This window comes from Xiphias gladius, chromosome 23, assembly GCF_016859285.1.
Source record: "Xiphias gladius isolate SHS-SW01 ecotype Sanya breed wild chromosome 23, ASM1685928v1, whole genome shotgun sequence".
NCBI lineage: Eukaryota > Metazoa > Chordata > Actinopteri > Istiophoriformes > Xiphiidae > Xiphias > Xiphias gladius.
This window is the reverse complement of record NC_053422.1, coordinates 17,657,798-17,674,768: the sequence shown is the minus strand read 5'-3', so window position 1 is coordinate 17,674,768 and position 16,971 is coordinate 17,657,798. Positions and strand designations below refer to the sequence as shown.

Genomic DNA, 16,971 nt, shown 5'->3' with positions numbered 1-16,971 from the left:
GTCTACATGAGCAATTAACCCTCATATTTATCTGTGCTCCCTGGACATGTTCCTCTAAATAACGGCCTAATGTTTGCTCTTTACCTAAGACACTAAAAACTGTGCCCATTTCTTCACTCATAATGTATGTCTCCTTTAAACAAATAACATCCACTGCTGGTCTTTTATCACCGTTAACCTTAACATCTGTGATAGTACTGCATATAATGGTGAAAGTTCTTTCACATCCAGAAAGTAGAGTTACAGAGAGATTAAGAGTTTGCCTCCAAGCAGCATTTGAGCAACTTCTAAGTTTATTCATGTATCAATCACATTTCTAATATTGATATTCAGAACTTTTTGAACATCAAACATACAAATAAGATGATATCTGATGATTGTGCGCACAGCAGATAAACCGGGTTAAACTTTATTTCCACAACATACCATGAAGATATCAAGTGACTGCAACAGAAAGGTGATCATTTGTCTTATCACACATTTTACATTAGTCAGGTTTTTTTTTTTTTGTCATGTTCAGTTTTTTTTACAGGGCAGAAATGGATTTTTAACTGAAAGGGGTGAAGGGATGGTTGTGTTGGATACAGTTCTTTTCTGAAATAATGTCCTTTTCCCTTTGAATTTCGGTATTGTTTAATCAAAATGCATGCACTGGGGTCTTTCCAGTCTCAACATTGATTCTTATTAGGTCTCTTCAACCCCATTACTGTCCATGGAAAAAAAAACCTTCCTGTCTAGGTCAACCACAGATACAGTAAAATAGGAAAAATACCTGTGATACAGCAGCATAGTCAATACGTAGTTTTCTTCACCTTACACTGACCACTATGACAATGACAATCCACTGACTGATGAATGATCATGGGACCATGTACAGTGAATGGAGCAATCCATTCACAGCAATGTTTGAAATCCTACACCCATTCTCTGTAAGTGACTTTAATCCTGTAAGGAATGAACAAGTCACAGCTCAGTAAGACTTAACAGTCACACCTTGTCCTCAGGCATGATGCTGTCTTTGTTGATCTCTCCCTTGTCTCTGTTCTTCCCAAAGGAGAAAGAGAAAACACCACCAGTAGTTTCCTCAGCTGGTTTCCCTCCTCTTACCTCCCCTCTCAGAGCTCTCTGCTGGCATTCTGTCGGGCTGCCAGGCAGCAGATTAGGTGTGGAGGGAGTTGGGGTGGTTGCCCCCCAGATGTATAATGTTTCCCCCTCGGGGCAAGGTGGGAGACCCTTGCTCAGGTAGCTGGGGCTCGGACTGGCAGAGGATGGCAGAGTGCGCTGGCTGCCGTTCAAGCAGCTGGAGTTGTGATCCGCAGAGCCTTTGCGTGAGTTTCCAGAGGAGTTGAAGTTGGAGGAGCGGTAATTGTACGCCCTCCAGCCGGGACGTTTACGCTGGTGACACTGGCATTTTAGGATGCGAATGAAGGCCAGCTTGAACTCGCGATTGTAGCAAGGGTAGATGATGGGGTTCAGGCAGCTGTTGAAGTAGCCCAGCCAGAAGATCACTTTGAAGAGGAGATCAGGTGGGCGCAGGTTCACATTAAAAGACCCTGGGGACAGCAGAATAGAGAGGGAAAATGGAAGTACTGCATTCAATCATTAGTGGCCGATGGCTTTGTATAGAAACCTCAAATTAACCCCTTAGAGGAATACTTCAACATTTTGAGAAATATGCTTGTTTGCTTTCTTGCCAAGAGTTCGACGAGAAGATCAATACCACTCTCCTCTCATTATGTTTAGTAGAGAGCTAGAGCCAGGAGATGGCTAGATGATAATGGAAATACCAAATTTTGAAATGACATAGATGAAAAGGATGTAATCAGCATGGATTGTTTACATGATATCGGTAACCTGATCTGCTTAATGAGGGCAGTATCGTATCAGTGCATTCCAGCTCATAATTGATTGAGAGTCCGGCGTTTGGCTGTTGATCCTGTCTGTGATTGCAGGTTATATTTTACCCAGTAGGTGGCAGCATGGATAAGGAATAACAGAGCCTTACAATCTGTGTCTGTGTGCAGGCAGAACGTAAAGCAACAGAATGAAAGACCAGAGAGGATGGTCAAGTCCACACAATGTTTACCATTAAGGAAGCCCTTGTACGTAGGAGGATCTTCCCAGTCCTTCCTCATTCCCAGTGCTTCCTAGTTACACTTCATATGAAGCACTTTCATAAGAATACAGAGAGAGTGGGATGACCCTAAATTCCATTTTATATAGATACACTGTGGGAGAGATTTGCTGCCTTGAGAAAAGACATTTCAATTGCAATGAAATGGCAGCCTATTCTCTGAGAGGTTATGGAGGTTGCGTCACCCCAACAAACTTTCCCTTTGTCGACTTGCAGATAGTGTCAAGCAGTGTTGTTGGTGCAAAACATTTATAGAGGTACATAGCTGAAGTTGTTTGTGCATATGTGTGTTAGTAAGACTCAACAAAACTTAGTTACCCCTAACGATGGAAACGACAACACTGCAAAAAATTTTGAAGCAGGTTTGTCACGCATGCTAATGAGGGAGTGTAGCCTGCACTCGCTAAATTGCATTATGCTACCCTTTTGGTGCTTTTTCACCTACTGTGGCCAAGCTTAAATAGAGGAAGACCATCTTACAAGCTAATGAGGTGAGAGGGGGAAGCCTGAGGATAAAAACAGGGAATTAATGAGCACAGATTGACTGAGTTTAAGGGAGATTAGTGGGAAAGAACGAAAGACTGTGTGAGTGTGTGTGGGAAGATGTGAGTAAAACTGTGTTTCGTTACACCAACCCACATTCTTAAATTAATATCACATTCCTGGAGAGACTGGAAATGCGCAACAATCTCAGGATTTTAAGTGGGAAATTACCTCTAGTTAGATGTTATAGGCAGACACACAGACAACTCAGCTTGTTTCTTCATGAAGATAACAAGCTTTAACAATTATCTTAAGTGGTACAAAGTACATTATATCATACATAGCCTTGGGGTGAGATGCTGCAGGTATGGGGGAATTGCATCCTTTTTAATAGTGGAAAATATTCAAAAACTTGCAACTCTGAAAAGTTGAGATCACACAAGGTCTAGTTTTCCATTCAGGATCCAGATAAAACACACATACACACACACACACACACACACGCACACATGCACACCATACTCCAGTCAACATAAATTAAAATGATTGTGTGATAAAATGAGGAAATGTCAATTCCAAGTTTCATTTAACTCAGTGTTTCCTAAATGACAGCAATATAGCTGTGTGTGTGTGTGTTTGAGTGAGAGAGTGAGAGAAAGGGAATGAGTGTGTATGTGTGTGTGTGTGTGTGTGTGTGTGTGTGTGTGTGTGTGTGTGTGTGTGTGTGTGTGTGTGTGTGTGTGCTCGTGCGTGCTCTGGCTGCCAGACTGTGAGATGAAACCAGAGAATGCTGTCTGAATGTGTCTTGGCCTCCTGTACTATAGATGAATGGGTTTCTTCTTAGTGCCTGGTATTTTCACATGCTATTTTCGCTTCTTGACAGCCACTTTAATGTGATTACATAACTGTGTGAGTTATGCCTGTAATTGGGATTCAGACTAAAGTGGAATTAAAACATGGTCATTCTTACATTTCTCTCTGTGTCTCTCTCTCTGTCCATCACACTGTCTTTGACAGTACCTGGTTGAAAATAATGATAACTGCCTACATCCTTAATCCAATTTTTTCTCTTTTATCCTATTATTATCATACTGACCACAAATAAAGGACAAACCAGTGAAAAAAAGAAGCTGAACTAACCATCAAATCTTTTGTATTTTTAATTGGTAATTATCTAAAATTATATTGAGCTAATCAGTGGATTAAGTTGTATTGACTGATTAATCTACAAATCTTTTCAACATTAGATAACATTAGTAACTGTAATAATAATGCTCTTGAGTAAAAAGCTGTGTGATGCTGGGATACCAAGATCCCAAGTTCCCCAACACATTTTTTATCTGTTTCTTCAAGCTTCAATAAATATTAAAAAGTGAAAAATTCCCATCAAAATTTGCCACGAATTACATGTTTCATCCAACAAACAGTCAAACTTATTATCCTACTAATAAATGGAGAAATCTCTTTCTGTCTCATCCGATCGACTTCAGACTTCACGTGTGTATTGTTGAGGACCCAATGAAGTGCAGTGTCGACTGTGAAGTGTTTTCGATAAGCGGTTCTCGAGAAACATAAAAAGACAAATATTAAACGACAGTCGACTCATCCATGCAGCTGACGCAATCGATTACACAATGGCGTGTCGCACAGATGGCTGCGCCCGGTCAAAGCATGGATTCCCTGGAAAACAAGCTGCAGCTACAAAATCTCACACAGGATCATCTAAAGTGTGGGAGTATTGGAGCGACAGACCCAAGTTCTGCAAATTGTAACAAACTGATGTTATTGGTCTTTGCTAGTGAGGAAAGCTTGTGTAGGGCAGAAAGTACGGGCTCTCTCACACTGAAATCTCTTGGTTTAGGAGTGGAGGGGCTTCAGAAAAAATATATTTATAGTCTGAAGCTGCACTTGTTTTATAGGCATCTCTTATTGGCTATAACAGTGGCATTTGCAAGGGCAAACACAGCTGTGTCGCTCTGCCTGCCTCCCAGGAAGGGAGGCGGGCAAAGGGGAAGAAGGGAGCCACATCTGGAGGGCCCTACAGAGACCAAAAGGTGGGACATTGCGAGCATGGGCCTGTGCCTCCTTTCTATACAACCACAGGGTAAAAGTTCAGGACTGACTGACTTTTTAACGGACTGACTACACGCCATCCTGTAGCCAGATGTGGTACATGTTTGTATGTTTAAGTTTTCTGTGAACATTGTCCATTTTTGTCCCCTTGAAGATTGTTTATTGTGAAAGGATGCGAGGGGCTTGGCTGTAAGACTATGGCATGTAGATAGCTGTGGGAGGGCTATTGTTGGCGCTCTCACTGCTTCTGCTAAGAGAAGTGTTTGCACCTCCTTCCTGAGGACAGGCACATGCGCACACATCTAACTATGGAGCACAGGAACATCTTAACAAAACAAGGCATCCTGTTATTCTCATTAATTGGAAGAAGTAATGCCTTTTCTGTGCCATGTGGAGCACGCTCTCTCTCTCTCGCACACACAAACACACACACACTTTTGGGCCATTACATACACTTGCATTAATTTCCTGGAGACCTTAACCACAATTTCAAAAATCAGCTTTGGAGCCACTTGGACAAGCCGTCCCCAATTAACAGGTCTTTAGTCTGAAATTTGTCTCAAAAAGTAGCCTATAAAAGATACACACACACACACACACACACACACACACACACACACACACACACACACACACACACACACACACACACACACACACACATACAATCTGCTCTCCAAAAACTCACACACCCTGTTTCATAACACACTCATAAATATGATTAATATGTCTTGATCTAAGAGGACAGAAGTGTTATTGCACCCGCAGATTGCTTTCAATGAAACCATAACATGAAGCTATTTTTGGAAAATTGGGTTGACATCCCACGGACCCTTGCATTCACCCCTGCTGCCCTGTGGCCCCTCCAGCTCAGCTCTGCCACTTACTATCTTCTGCATCACTTGACACTTAGCTCTCTCATTATTTTTCCCCTTCAAAAAGCATTTCAATTACCCCCCGGAGCATTAGGGCCAGCCAGCTAAATGTTACAAAAAAACAAGAGAACATCTTGCAACAATGGGATCACATCAGCCATGATGCCCATCAACATGTTGACATTCTGAGTCATGAGTACTCAGTAGTCGTTACCAGCTGCGACAACGTGGCTGGTTTTGTTTTCACCCTCTGAGTCTGTGTGTGTGTCATCATGGTAAAATGTGGTCCTGGAGACACCTGCTGTTGTGGAAACTACCACAGAGAAGGTTTTGAGTACTTTGGCAGGTGTCTCCAGGAGCACATTTTGCCATGATGACACAGACACACAGACTCAGAGGGTGAAAACGATAACAACAAACAAATGCACCGTACACACGGGTGTGTGATGCACACAGACACAGTATCGCTTCCAAAAACAACACATACACACAAAAACAATTGGTTGACAAAGTGTTGTCAAAGTGTTGGTTTCTCCCACATTTGAGCACACTGCTTCCACCAGTTGCTCAATGCGAGCGCTTCACAGGATGTTAGTGCCTGCACTGGGTGTTAAAGAGCTGCGAGAAAATGCGTGCAGTGAAATAACACATGTATCCCACTGAGGACTAACAAAAAAAGAGCTCATTGTAACATCAACATGAAGATGAATTCTTCCACTGAATCTTCAGTGTTCTCCATGTTTCTCCATGCAATGCCAAACACTGACTGGCACTGACCGGCTTTCCTTATCTTATATAATAGTAAAAAGAATATTAAAAGGCCAAGAAAAACAATCTGAGGATGTTGCTTTGGATTTTTAGAAAATTGCATGGGGTATATTTTCACTATTTTCTGATGTTTTATAGACCAAGCAATTATCTGTATAACTGAGAAAACAATCATCAGATGAAGACAGGAATATGTAAAAAATAATTTCTTAGTTGCAGCCCTAAATGTATGTAGACTGTATGTGTGTATCCCCCTATTTATTGCGATACTAAATAATCTTTATCTGCTTGATAGTACTCAGGAAATACTCAAATCATTAACTTAATTTTTTTTGACTACTCTATAACATCAAATAGAAAAATATTAACATTTTCAATGTCCTGCGCATAGGTACAGTATTTCCCTGTCAATCAGCATGCAATATATTTTATGATTGGAAATTTTGTGATCCGGGCAAGAATTAAAAATAAATCTCTCTGTGTCTGAACAATGTTAAGTGGCTGAGTGAGAGTATATAAATATAATCTACGATTGCGATATATGTAATTTTGTGTCATGAATACTTATCGTGATACAGTAAATATTCAAATGAGATGCTGTTCATGGATAAAATAACCACATGAGAGTTACTTATTAACATAAATCAAGAAATTAAATCAAGAAACCTGATCACATAGACACAAAAATCATTCTAAAATCCAATAATGTGCAAGTAAAAACAACCAGACACTTTTGCAGGGAAACCTACATTATTATAAAAGGTATGTAAAAATATTTGATGGTCGACAAATTTTGTCATCCACTCTTTTGGTTTATTTTATATTTCCCACCCTACTGCTCACCACACTTTTGTAAAAGAGACCTGTTTATGGGACAGGTGCCGGTTGAGAGGTTAATAAGAGTGTCAGTGAAAAGAAGGAATATGACTTTTGGTTACTTTCATTGGCTGGAAGGTTTCGCTTCTTAAAAAGTCTTTTTTTGGTCAGCGTTTGCACTAGTCTCTGATTATCACTGTAATTACGTTTTTGTGGTGTCATTTCTTTATTGAGATATGAGAATGTGTTATGAAATAACTCAAGGTTTAGATATGTCATCCCTACTGACCAACAAGCCAATTTAGACAGTGCTCAGTGAGTGTGTGTGACGCATTGGCCGCTTTTTGTCCAAGGGAGCCTCCCTGGAGTAACAGTAACTTAAAAACTTTGATGTAGTGTTTATAGTCCTGGAGTCTGTATACCTTATTTTGCTCCAAGTTAAAAGCGTAAAAGGAAATGTGATCATTCAAAATCTGAAAAACAAAACTCTGGGACTGGTGTTCACATGCTTGCCATTTATGTACAAAACAAAATTTTTACAGAATTTGAATCAGATTGGTGAGATCGTTGATCGTGAAGGAGAGAGTTCACGTATTTCTTTAAGCTGCGTTTGGTCTTAAATTGAGACTTGAGGGCTCAGAGGTCAGAGTTGCTCTTGTTGGCAGCATCCAGCCTCGCTTTCATCCTAATTTTTTAAAAATCAGTGATGACAGAGGAGAGAGAGATCAGCTGCAGCCAAATTGACACAATCACTCAAGACATACTTACTTGCATACATGCATATAAACACACATAAATATTTCATCACAGCTCCACACACACACGCACACACACACACACACACACACACACACACACACACACACACACACACACACACACACACATACACGCACACACAGGTACACACACACACACTCACACTCACACTCACACACACACATACACACAAACAAAACAAATGTGCCATCCATCGCCAACTGCACACACACACAGCACCAACCAGAAACTCCGACATACAATCCATATTAGTGACCGTATGCAGAGGAAGTAGCAGGGTAATTACGAGTATGAGACAGGAAATCCCACTCTGTGGGGGGAGGCTAATGAATACTCAGGGAGCAACAGGAGGAGAGTGCCGCTGCCCTATCAGACTTCTGGTATCTAGATTCAGACGTGAGTCACACCGGTGAGCAGGGGCACAAGCTTAAATTGAGAAACAACAACGTCGCCACAAAGGTCTTTAGTGCTGGGGAAGAGAGCAGTTTCCGTGTCCTGCCTTGACATAGTGGATGTATAGTAGTTGCATTATGTGGAATTCCCCGCCAGACGACTGTTGAACTTGTCTGTAGGCTTTTCTTTAATGCATCTCTCAGGCCGGTTAAAAATGAGCATGAAATAAGGTTGCATGGTGCTTTGTCGCAGTGTATCAGTATGCTACACCAGAGATTGTAAAGACAAACGTTCCCTCGGGAGGTTTCTTGGCAGTTTGTTGATTAGTGTTACATAAAAAGGCCCCTCCTGAACCTAAAATCCCCCCGACTCTGCCCTCTGAAACCTCTTCAAATCAGAGTTTTGGAAAATTACATTTGCTCTTTGCTTTCGGTGTCTCGCTGAGAACGCTTCGAGGCAAATAATCCCCGTTATGTGACACTGCATAGTGCTCTTGCCCCAGGTACTAATGTGTGTGTGTGTCCATGTTTGGATGTGATGAGGTTCAGCTTAAAGCCAGGGGCATAAACAAATTCCCATGTAACCGCGGTAAATGCATGCATACACACAGGCACAAACACACACCCATATTCATTTACAGTCATAACCCACAGTGTCACAAGGGATCACGGCAATCAGGGTATCAGGCAAAAACCATCATCTGAAATACAGCAGCCATGCCTGCAGTTCGGATTTTGTTCAGTGAGTCCTTTCGTCCAAACTTCATCACTAAATAAAGACCTAATGTTTACTTAACCTCTTGACCACAACACAGCAGAGCATCAGCATTTTGCCATGGAATATACTGTTTAATTTCCTCTGCAGTTTTTTGAACAGCCATGTCAGCGGGTTGTTGAATGCTTGCCAGCCTCAGTGGCAACAGGGAGCCTGGACGGGCCCCACGGGCCTCTGAATGAACTGACCAGAGCAGAGGGTTGGCCACCTACTCCTCACTTGGCACACACAAGGAGTGGGAGATTAACTGAGACTCAGGGAATAATGCAAAGATAACACTAATAATGTTTGGATAAGCCTGTGAAGAATTCCTCCTCAGACTCCTAAAAACATGTTTTTATCTCCTATTATGAGCCCTGAATTCAGAGACTACAAAGTCGGCATTACTTTGGCTTTGCAGAGTAAATTGGGCAGAACTGGAAAATCTTACAGTTGGTCCAAAATGAAAGATTATGTGATAAAAAATGGGATGCAAACTAAATTAATCACACATACAGAGACTGTCAAGTCATCGGGATAATTTAGCTCTACTCCGACTGCGTTACATATATTATGTGCTGTAGTGTTATGTGGGTGGTGTTATTTGTTATTCCTGCAGTATAAAATGACCACTCCAGTATATCAAGGTCCACTCATAGGTTCGGTGACAATTCAAGATAGAAAATGCTACCCAGGAGACGTTCTCGGTGCCAGCGATAGATATGATTTACAAGGCCTGCGGGGACCTTTAGCTGCCACCGTTTAGCGTCCTGCAGACATTTAGAAGACTGTTATAATATATGTCCTGCCAGTCTCATTAACTAATTGAATGTTATGAAGTTTTTTTTTTTTTTTTTTTAAATTGGAGTGGGGTGTGTATTTTTTATTTGTATTTTTTTCTCAATGGCCTAACGTAGGCCTAATTTATGACAGTATAGCAGAGCATGAACTAACCCACTGAACCTACCTATGGGCAAGGCCAGAAAGAAGGGCAGCCAACAAAGCGTAAACATGCCGACCACGACTCCCAAAGTTTTAGCGGCTTTCTTCTCCCGGGAGAATTTCAGAAGTTTCACCGTGAGGGAACTTCTCGCTTGGTGCGCGCGGCCCTTGCCGGTGCCTGAGCTGCCGGGCTCCTCCTGCACGTGAGATCCCTTGTGGATCCTGAGGGTCAGCTCGCTCGAGTTCATCCTCTCGCGCATCACACCTGCCTCCAGGTTCTTAGTGGTTCGTTTGGCGACTATGTAAACGCGGCAGTACATGGCCAGTATAACGACAAGAGGGATGTAAAAGGAGCCGAGGGAAGAGAAGAGCGCGTAAAACGGCTCCTCGGTGATTGGGCACACCGTGTCGTCCGGCGACGGCGGCTGCTTCCACCCGAGCAGAGGACCGATGGAGATGACCACCGACAGCACCCACACCCCGAGCATGGCCAGCAGAGCCCGCTTCTCCGTCACGATGCCCGGGTACTGCAGCGGGTGGCTCACCCCGATGTAGCGGTCGATGGATATTACGCACAGGCTCATGATGGACGCGGTGCAGCACAGCACATCCACCGCCGCCCAGATGTCACAGAAGATCCGGCCGAACACCCAGTAGTCTAGGATCTCCAGAGTGGCGGACACCGGCAGCACCGTGGTGCCCAGCAGCAGGTCGGCGATGGCCAAGTTAATGATGAAGTAGTTCGTTGGGGTCCGCAGGTGCCTGTTGCACACAACCGAGAGAATGACGAGGATGTTGCCCGCGATGGCGAACACGATGAAAGCCCCCAGCACCAAGCCGAGCGGGATGGCTCGGCTGAGGTCCACCTCGCTGGGCTCCGTGGGGTTTCCCCTGGAGCTGTTGGTGAAGTTGACGTGGGAAGACGCACCCGGAGTCCCGTCGAGTTCCGAGGAACCATTTTTCCACAATTTTGTGACATTGTCAGTGCTCAGACTCATTTTGACTCGAGAGGTCCTCCATAGCAGGCTTTAGGTGACTTGTTACTGCAACTCACGAAAGAGCTTTACCAAACATAAATAAACTTGGTCTACATGGCCCAAGTCCGCAGGGTTGAACTGCGCGTTTGCAGTTTCCCTTTGCAAATCGGCGCTGCAATATTTTATCAGAGACAACCGCTCAGTGAGCAGCCGTTCAGTCCCCATGCAGTCCCTCTCCCTCCACTCTCCTGAGGGCTCAGTGGAGAAGTGAGGGGGGCAGCAGTCATCCCCTGCCTCCTCTCCGCCGCACACAGCTCTGCCATATACTGACCAAACATACCTAAACAAGAGCTTACGAAACGCACATGACGCATCTCTACATGGAGAGCCGTGACTCCACAGAAAACGCACGAGGTGTTTTTTCTATTATTTCGCGCAACTTTGGGGGACGGAGTGGAGGAATGCGCGTTTTGGGAGAAGCGCATTGTTTTGCATATGTTTTTCCTCACTGTGGGAGGGTGCTTAACTAGACAATTGTAATTAAGTGGCTTTGGTGCCAAAAGCCCCGTAACTCTGTGGTTGGGTTTTAGCTTGAGGTCCCCTAAAAAGGGCAACATGCTTTAATGGCAGCAGAAAATATAATAATGATAACAATAACAATAATAAAAATGATGATACAAATGATAGTAACAATAGTAATAAAATACAAAAACTTCGACTTAAGGTATGCTTTGCCATATGGGCTCCAGTGTAAATAACCCTTGGAATAAGATCTACTCAGTTTCCATCTCTGTGGGGTTCTTGAAAATATTTGACAACATAAATAATATGTTCAGACAGGCAACTTAAAAGGTTAAACTGGAAATGTCAAGTTGATTAACGTCAAAAGTAGATAACACAATCACATACAGTCCCCTCTCCTAGAACAGGTATTTCTGGGGAAATTGATTCCTATTTTGGTAAAGCCAGGGGATCCTCAAAGTAATCACATTTTGGATGTGAGCTCAGTTAGCGAGGAGTGACTGATTTAATGGGCTGAGTTCAGACACATGCACATTCCAAAAACTGTAGTTCCTCCTGGTTAAGATGTCTCGGCTACTCCTAAAATCCTCTGAAAATCTGTCAGAGACTTGCAACGTTTATGATTCAGTGTTAACCCCCCCCCACATATTCCTTTAAAGCTCTTTGAAGGTGGATTTTATTTACCCACCAGATTGCACTTTTGAGATTTACAACCATTCACTCCCAGGCTTTTTCATTTGTTATCCTTCTCTATTTGTTGGAAACAATACGAGGTCTTAATAAGCTTCGCCTTCTTTGTCTTTTTCCCGGGAATGTTTATAACGTCAGTTTATCTTTTGTACCAGGTTATCATGAAGGTCTGGGATGCTGTTAGAATTTGAATTAATGTATTTAACATCAGCACGTTTAATTTGATTATCCCAAATATTCATTCTCCACTCTTTAATATTAAGCCACTCTACAAAGGCAATCATATCGGGTGAAATATGTTACTTTTTCATGCGTCATGCTTTTTATCCAACTACAACCTCAAGTCTTTTTGTATTTTGTATTTCTGTATTATTAATCCTTGACTCTTTCATTCTTTCATGCCAACACAATCATTTCGAGCATTGACCTGCACTGCTCAGTTAACTCGCCCATGCTTGCATGTAGGCCTGTGTATACTGTATATTATGACGTGAATAACTTGAGAAACATATTCTAAAAAATATGTAAAAACTGAATGTGCTGTTGTTTGAGATGTGTTTGTTGTTGATGATTGGTGATGTATCTGATAAAAGTAGCATTATCATAAAATTTAACAGCATCTCCACAGCTAAAAACTGTAAATTGAAAGCTTCCATTTGTTGCATATTCAAAAGGCTTAACAGCATCCGTCTGTACGGAAACTCAAAGAAAAACCAAGAGCAAAGGGGGAAGTAGAAGCATTTAATAGTTTTGGAAAGGACGATCTGAATGGCAGTGGTTTCTCAGAAAAACAGTCACGGTCACATTTATTTTGCTGATTGGTTCATCTTAAGAGGTTGATTGTTATATTCTGAAATAAGTAAATAAATAAACATCATGAATCCAACAAAAAGTTAACTTAAAAAAGAATAGAAAGTGTGAATTTCAATGGATGTCTCTTTATATAATAAATTAAGTTAAATTAATTACGTTTCTCCATGTTTTTCAGTGCAGAACCGCTACTTGTTTAGGTTTTCTAACATTTTTTTTAAATCTCAGAGTTGATTTAGTCATCAAGAGGAATGAAAGAAATGTTTTATTACTTGAATTTTCAGTAATCACCGAAAAGGATGCCAGTAAAGTTCGTCAGGAGTGAAGTCAAGTCCTGGTAAATGTGGTTGTAATTATGAGTTCATGAGCTCATGTTGCATTATTTTGTTCATTAGCTCTAAGAATGATCAGTTATCCAAATGAACCGCATAAAAAAAATCGGTGTTCGCTCCCCTGCAGTGTGAGCACTACACTTCTTTTTGCGAACCAGGTGTCTTTAAACAACCTTGGTCTCATCACCATTTCAGGGTTTCCAAAAGATCTTTGAAGGTCAACTTTAAACATCTGAATGAACTGAATAACTCAACCAACCAAAATGAATAAATGTAGGATTCATACAGCCACCTTAAGGTTCTTCAGAGCCCAGTAAGATCACCAGCTGTAAATCAAGAGGTCCCTCATATTTTACGGTGCGGGGCAGCATTTCTTCAGAGAAGATTAGGCATTAGACGCCCACACTGTCTCTCAATCCTTCAACAGGCACCAGAGTACTCAGGTATTACGAACATCTTTCTTAGATGATGAATCACTTGGAATGATATCAATTCCTATCTAAGTCCAGATTTTAGTGCTGGGATAAAGTGTATTTCACTGCCCATTACATTTGATTGAATACGCTGAGCTTTCAAATAACACAAAAGCTTCTGCTGCTCAGCGGGTTGCCAAGTGCTCCGGGTGAGACAAAAGTTTCATATCTTATGCTGGAAATTCGACTTGAACAGGAGCGTCCTCCGTCTTTCTGTGTGCTTCAGTGGGCAGGATTTGCCTTAAGTTCAAGAGGATCAACTTTTCTTCTTGGCAGGGCAAACGGTATAAATCTTGAATTACAGAAGACAAGGAGCAATTTTATTTCTTTTTAAAGACATGACTCCAAGTTTTGCACTGCAATTTGTCATTATTTTAATCCATGCAACATTAATCTGAGATTAAGAAAGAAATTTTTTTTTCAAGACTATAGAGAAAGACATTTCCTCATTTAGAGTATTTAGTTTTGTAATTCCAGAGATTTATTTATTCTTTGTACAATTCTGCTTCTGTAAATTACATTTTAAGGACTGTTTGTCAAACTTGAATGAATGGAGGTTTTTTTTTTCAGTCTGACATGTTTAATCATGTTAAAAAAATTGTAGATCATTTCCTTTTGTCTGGCCAATTTCCAGATCTTCTGCACAAACTGTTTGGGTTAAATGTTTTTCCTAGTGTGAAGGGTTAAGAGGTGAGAGGGGAGAGAGTCTCCCTTTGACCTTGTGCTCCTGTTCAAGGCCTAGCCTCAAACTGGTCTGGTTCCAGCAATGCTCTGCCCACTGACACCATATGTTCAGCGTTATTCAGTTCAGCAAGACAGACAAATAGGAGCAGCGTGATCTGTGGTAAACTGTGCAGAGTCAGTGATTTAACAGAGCTTTATCACATGTTTGTTACTTGTCAGTTCTCAAGCAGATCATGACAAACCGGTGTTGTATAGTGTAAGTAAAAGTACAGCAAAATGTAAGTCAAGTTTCAAAGTAAAAGTACTCATTCTCAATCTGTACACAGCATTTTCTACCTTGGGTCCCCCAGGTCAAAATTTCTGTTACTGTGAATTGTTAAATGAGTAGAAGATGACCTGATTTCCAAAATGCATAAAGTTGAAGATGACACATTTCTTTAATATTTTAAGCAAGATTATTTTTTATTCCCAGTTTTTTACAGTTTCAAAATAATAAAAAAGGACAAGGGCTGGAAACAAAAGTTTGGGCATCCTGCATGGTCAGTGCTTAGTAACACCCCCTTTGGAAAGTATCCCAGCTTGTAAATGCTTTTTGTAGCAGCTAAGCGTCTTTCAGTTCTTGTTTGGGGGATTTTTGTGCAAAACAAGAATTGTTCCTGCTAAAGGACACTAGTTCTGTGAGATCTTACGTGCACTGCTCTTTTGAGGTCTATCCACAGATTTTCATGTGATGTTTAGGTTGGGGGACTGTGAGAACCTTCAGCTCTTGACGTAGTCCATTGTGGATTTTGAGGTATGTTTAGGATCATTATCCTGTTGTAGGATCCATCCTCTTTTCATCTTTAGCTTTTTTGCCGACAGTGTGATGTTTTCACCCAGAATTTGCTGGCATTTCATTGAATCAATTCTTCCCCTTTCAAAATGCTATCAGGCTTGTTTAGATTTTCCCTTGCAAACATCTGACGCTGAATTTCGTGATGAGGACGCAGGAAAGGTTTTCTTCTGATGACTCTTCCAACAAGGTCATATTTGTGCAGGTGTCACTGCACAGTAGAACAGTGCACCACCACCCCAGAGTCTGCTGAATCCTCCTGAAGGTCTGTTGCAATCAAATGGCAGTTTGATTTGCCTTTCTAGCAATTCTATGACCAGTTCTTAGAAAGTTTTCTTGGTCTTCCAGACCTCAATTTGACCTCCACCATTGCCGTTAACTGCCATTTCTTAATGACATTATGAACCGAGGAAACGGCTACCTGAAAACGCTTTGCTATCTTCTTATAGCCTTCTCCTGCTTTGTGGGCATCAGTTATTTTAATTTTCAGAGTGGCAGCTGAAAAGAGGAGCCCATGGCTGCTGATTTTTGGGACAAGGCTTGAGGAGTCAGAGTATTTATAAAGTTTTGAAATTTGCATCACTTGGCCTTTCCTAATGATGACTGTGAAAAACCGATAGCACTAAAATGCTAATTAAAAATTGTATAAAACAAAAGTAATACATTAATCTTGCTTAACATGTTGAAAAGAATGTTTCACCTTTACCTTTATGCCTTTTGGAGATCAGTTCATTTTCTACTTGCTTAGCTATTAACTGTAACAGAAATTTTGACCAAGGATTTGGTCCAAACATTTTCATGCCACTGTAAAGGAAACCATCAAGTTTAGAGGGGAAATCACTCAATGGTGGAACTGCTCACAACTCCTAAACATCTGAAATATGAAAAGGAGCTTCAACTAGACACTGTTTTTGTTTTTTGTTTTAATTTAAGGTCACAAGACAGCAGGTTCAGAACCACTGGTTTAACCTAACAATCAGTTGTACTTTATGAGCTCTTCATGTTTTTTAATGTAACGTGTTAAATAGCATAAAATAGAAATAGTGAAATAAAGCACAAGTATCTCAACACTGTACTTAAGTATCTTACTCGAGTAAGTGCACTTGGTTCATGTCCATCATGGTAACAAACTCACAGGACATGCAAATATCACTTTCCATTAGCCTTTGACCTTATTGGCAGTGATTCTGACAATAACTCTTGCACCAATGAGGCAAATAAGCAGTTCACAGTCACCATTTACCTTACATAAAGTTTCTCATTTTAGGGTAAAACTCCTTTTATAGTTGTTTCAGTGTTTTTATTCCATCAATACGCAGAGAGATGCCAGCTGGTTGTGAAGCCCACACAAACCCAATCTATAGCAGCCCACCTTGATGAGTGGGCTCCTGCTGCCTGGTTGTGTACTCTCTCCCACACCATATATGGATGATGTTGTGTAATATGCCGAGACCCAGAAAATACTTTTTTGTTGTATAACTGTTTTTTGGGATTAGTAATATGATTTTGGAACGACCATAAATAGACTCAAGGAGCCAAGATACAAAGATAGAGAACACGATTAGCTCTTCCAGGTTTGTTACTCTTGATACGTTCAGGCACTAGTCTTGGAGAGAATAACAGGATACATTGCA

The 16,971-nt window shown here is 41.3% G+C and overlaps 1 protein-coding gene across 1 annotated transcript; it reads right to left on the bottom strand.

Moving 5' to 3' along the window:
* Positions 1 to 314: 314 nt before the first annotated feature.
* LOC120784973 (alpha-1A adrenergic receptor-like) lies at positions 315 to 11,239 on the bottom strand. Its single transcript, XM_040119167.1, has 2 exons — positions 10,043 to 11,239; positions 315 to 1,553 (listed from the first exon to the last, which is right to left on the bottom strand). The coding sequence occupies exons 1-2, from the start codon at positions 11,013 to 11,015 to the stop codon at positions 988 to 990; spliced, it is 1,539 nt and encodes a 512-aa protein (XP_039975101.1). The 5' UTR covers positions 11,016 to 11,239; the 3' UTR covers positions 315 to 987.
* Between the last annotated feature and the right edge of the window lie 5,732 nt (positions 11,240 to 16,971).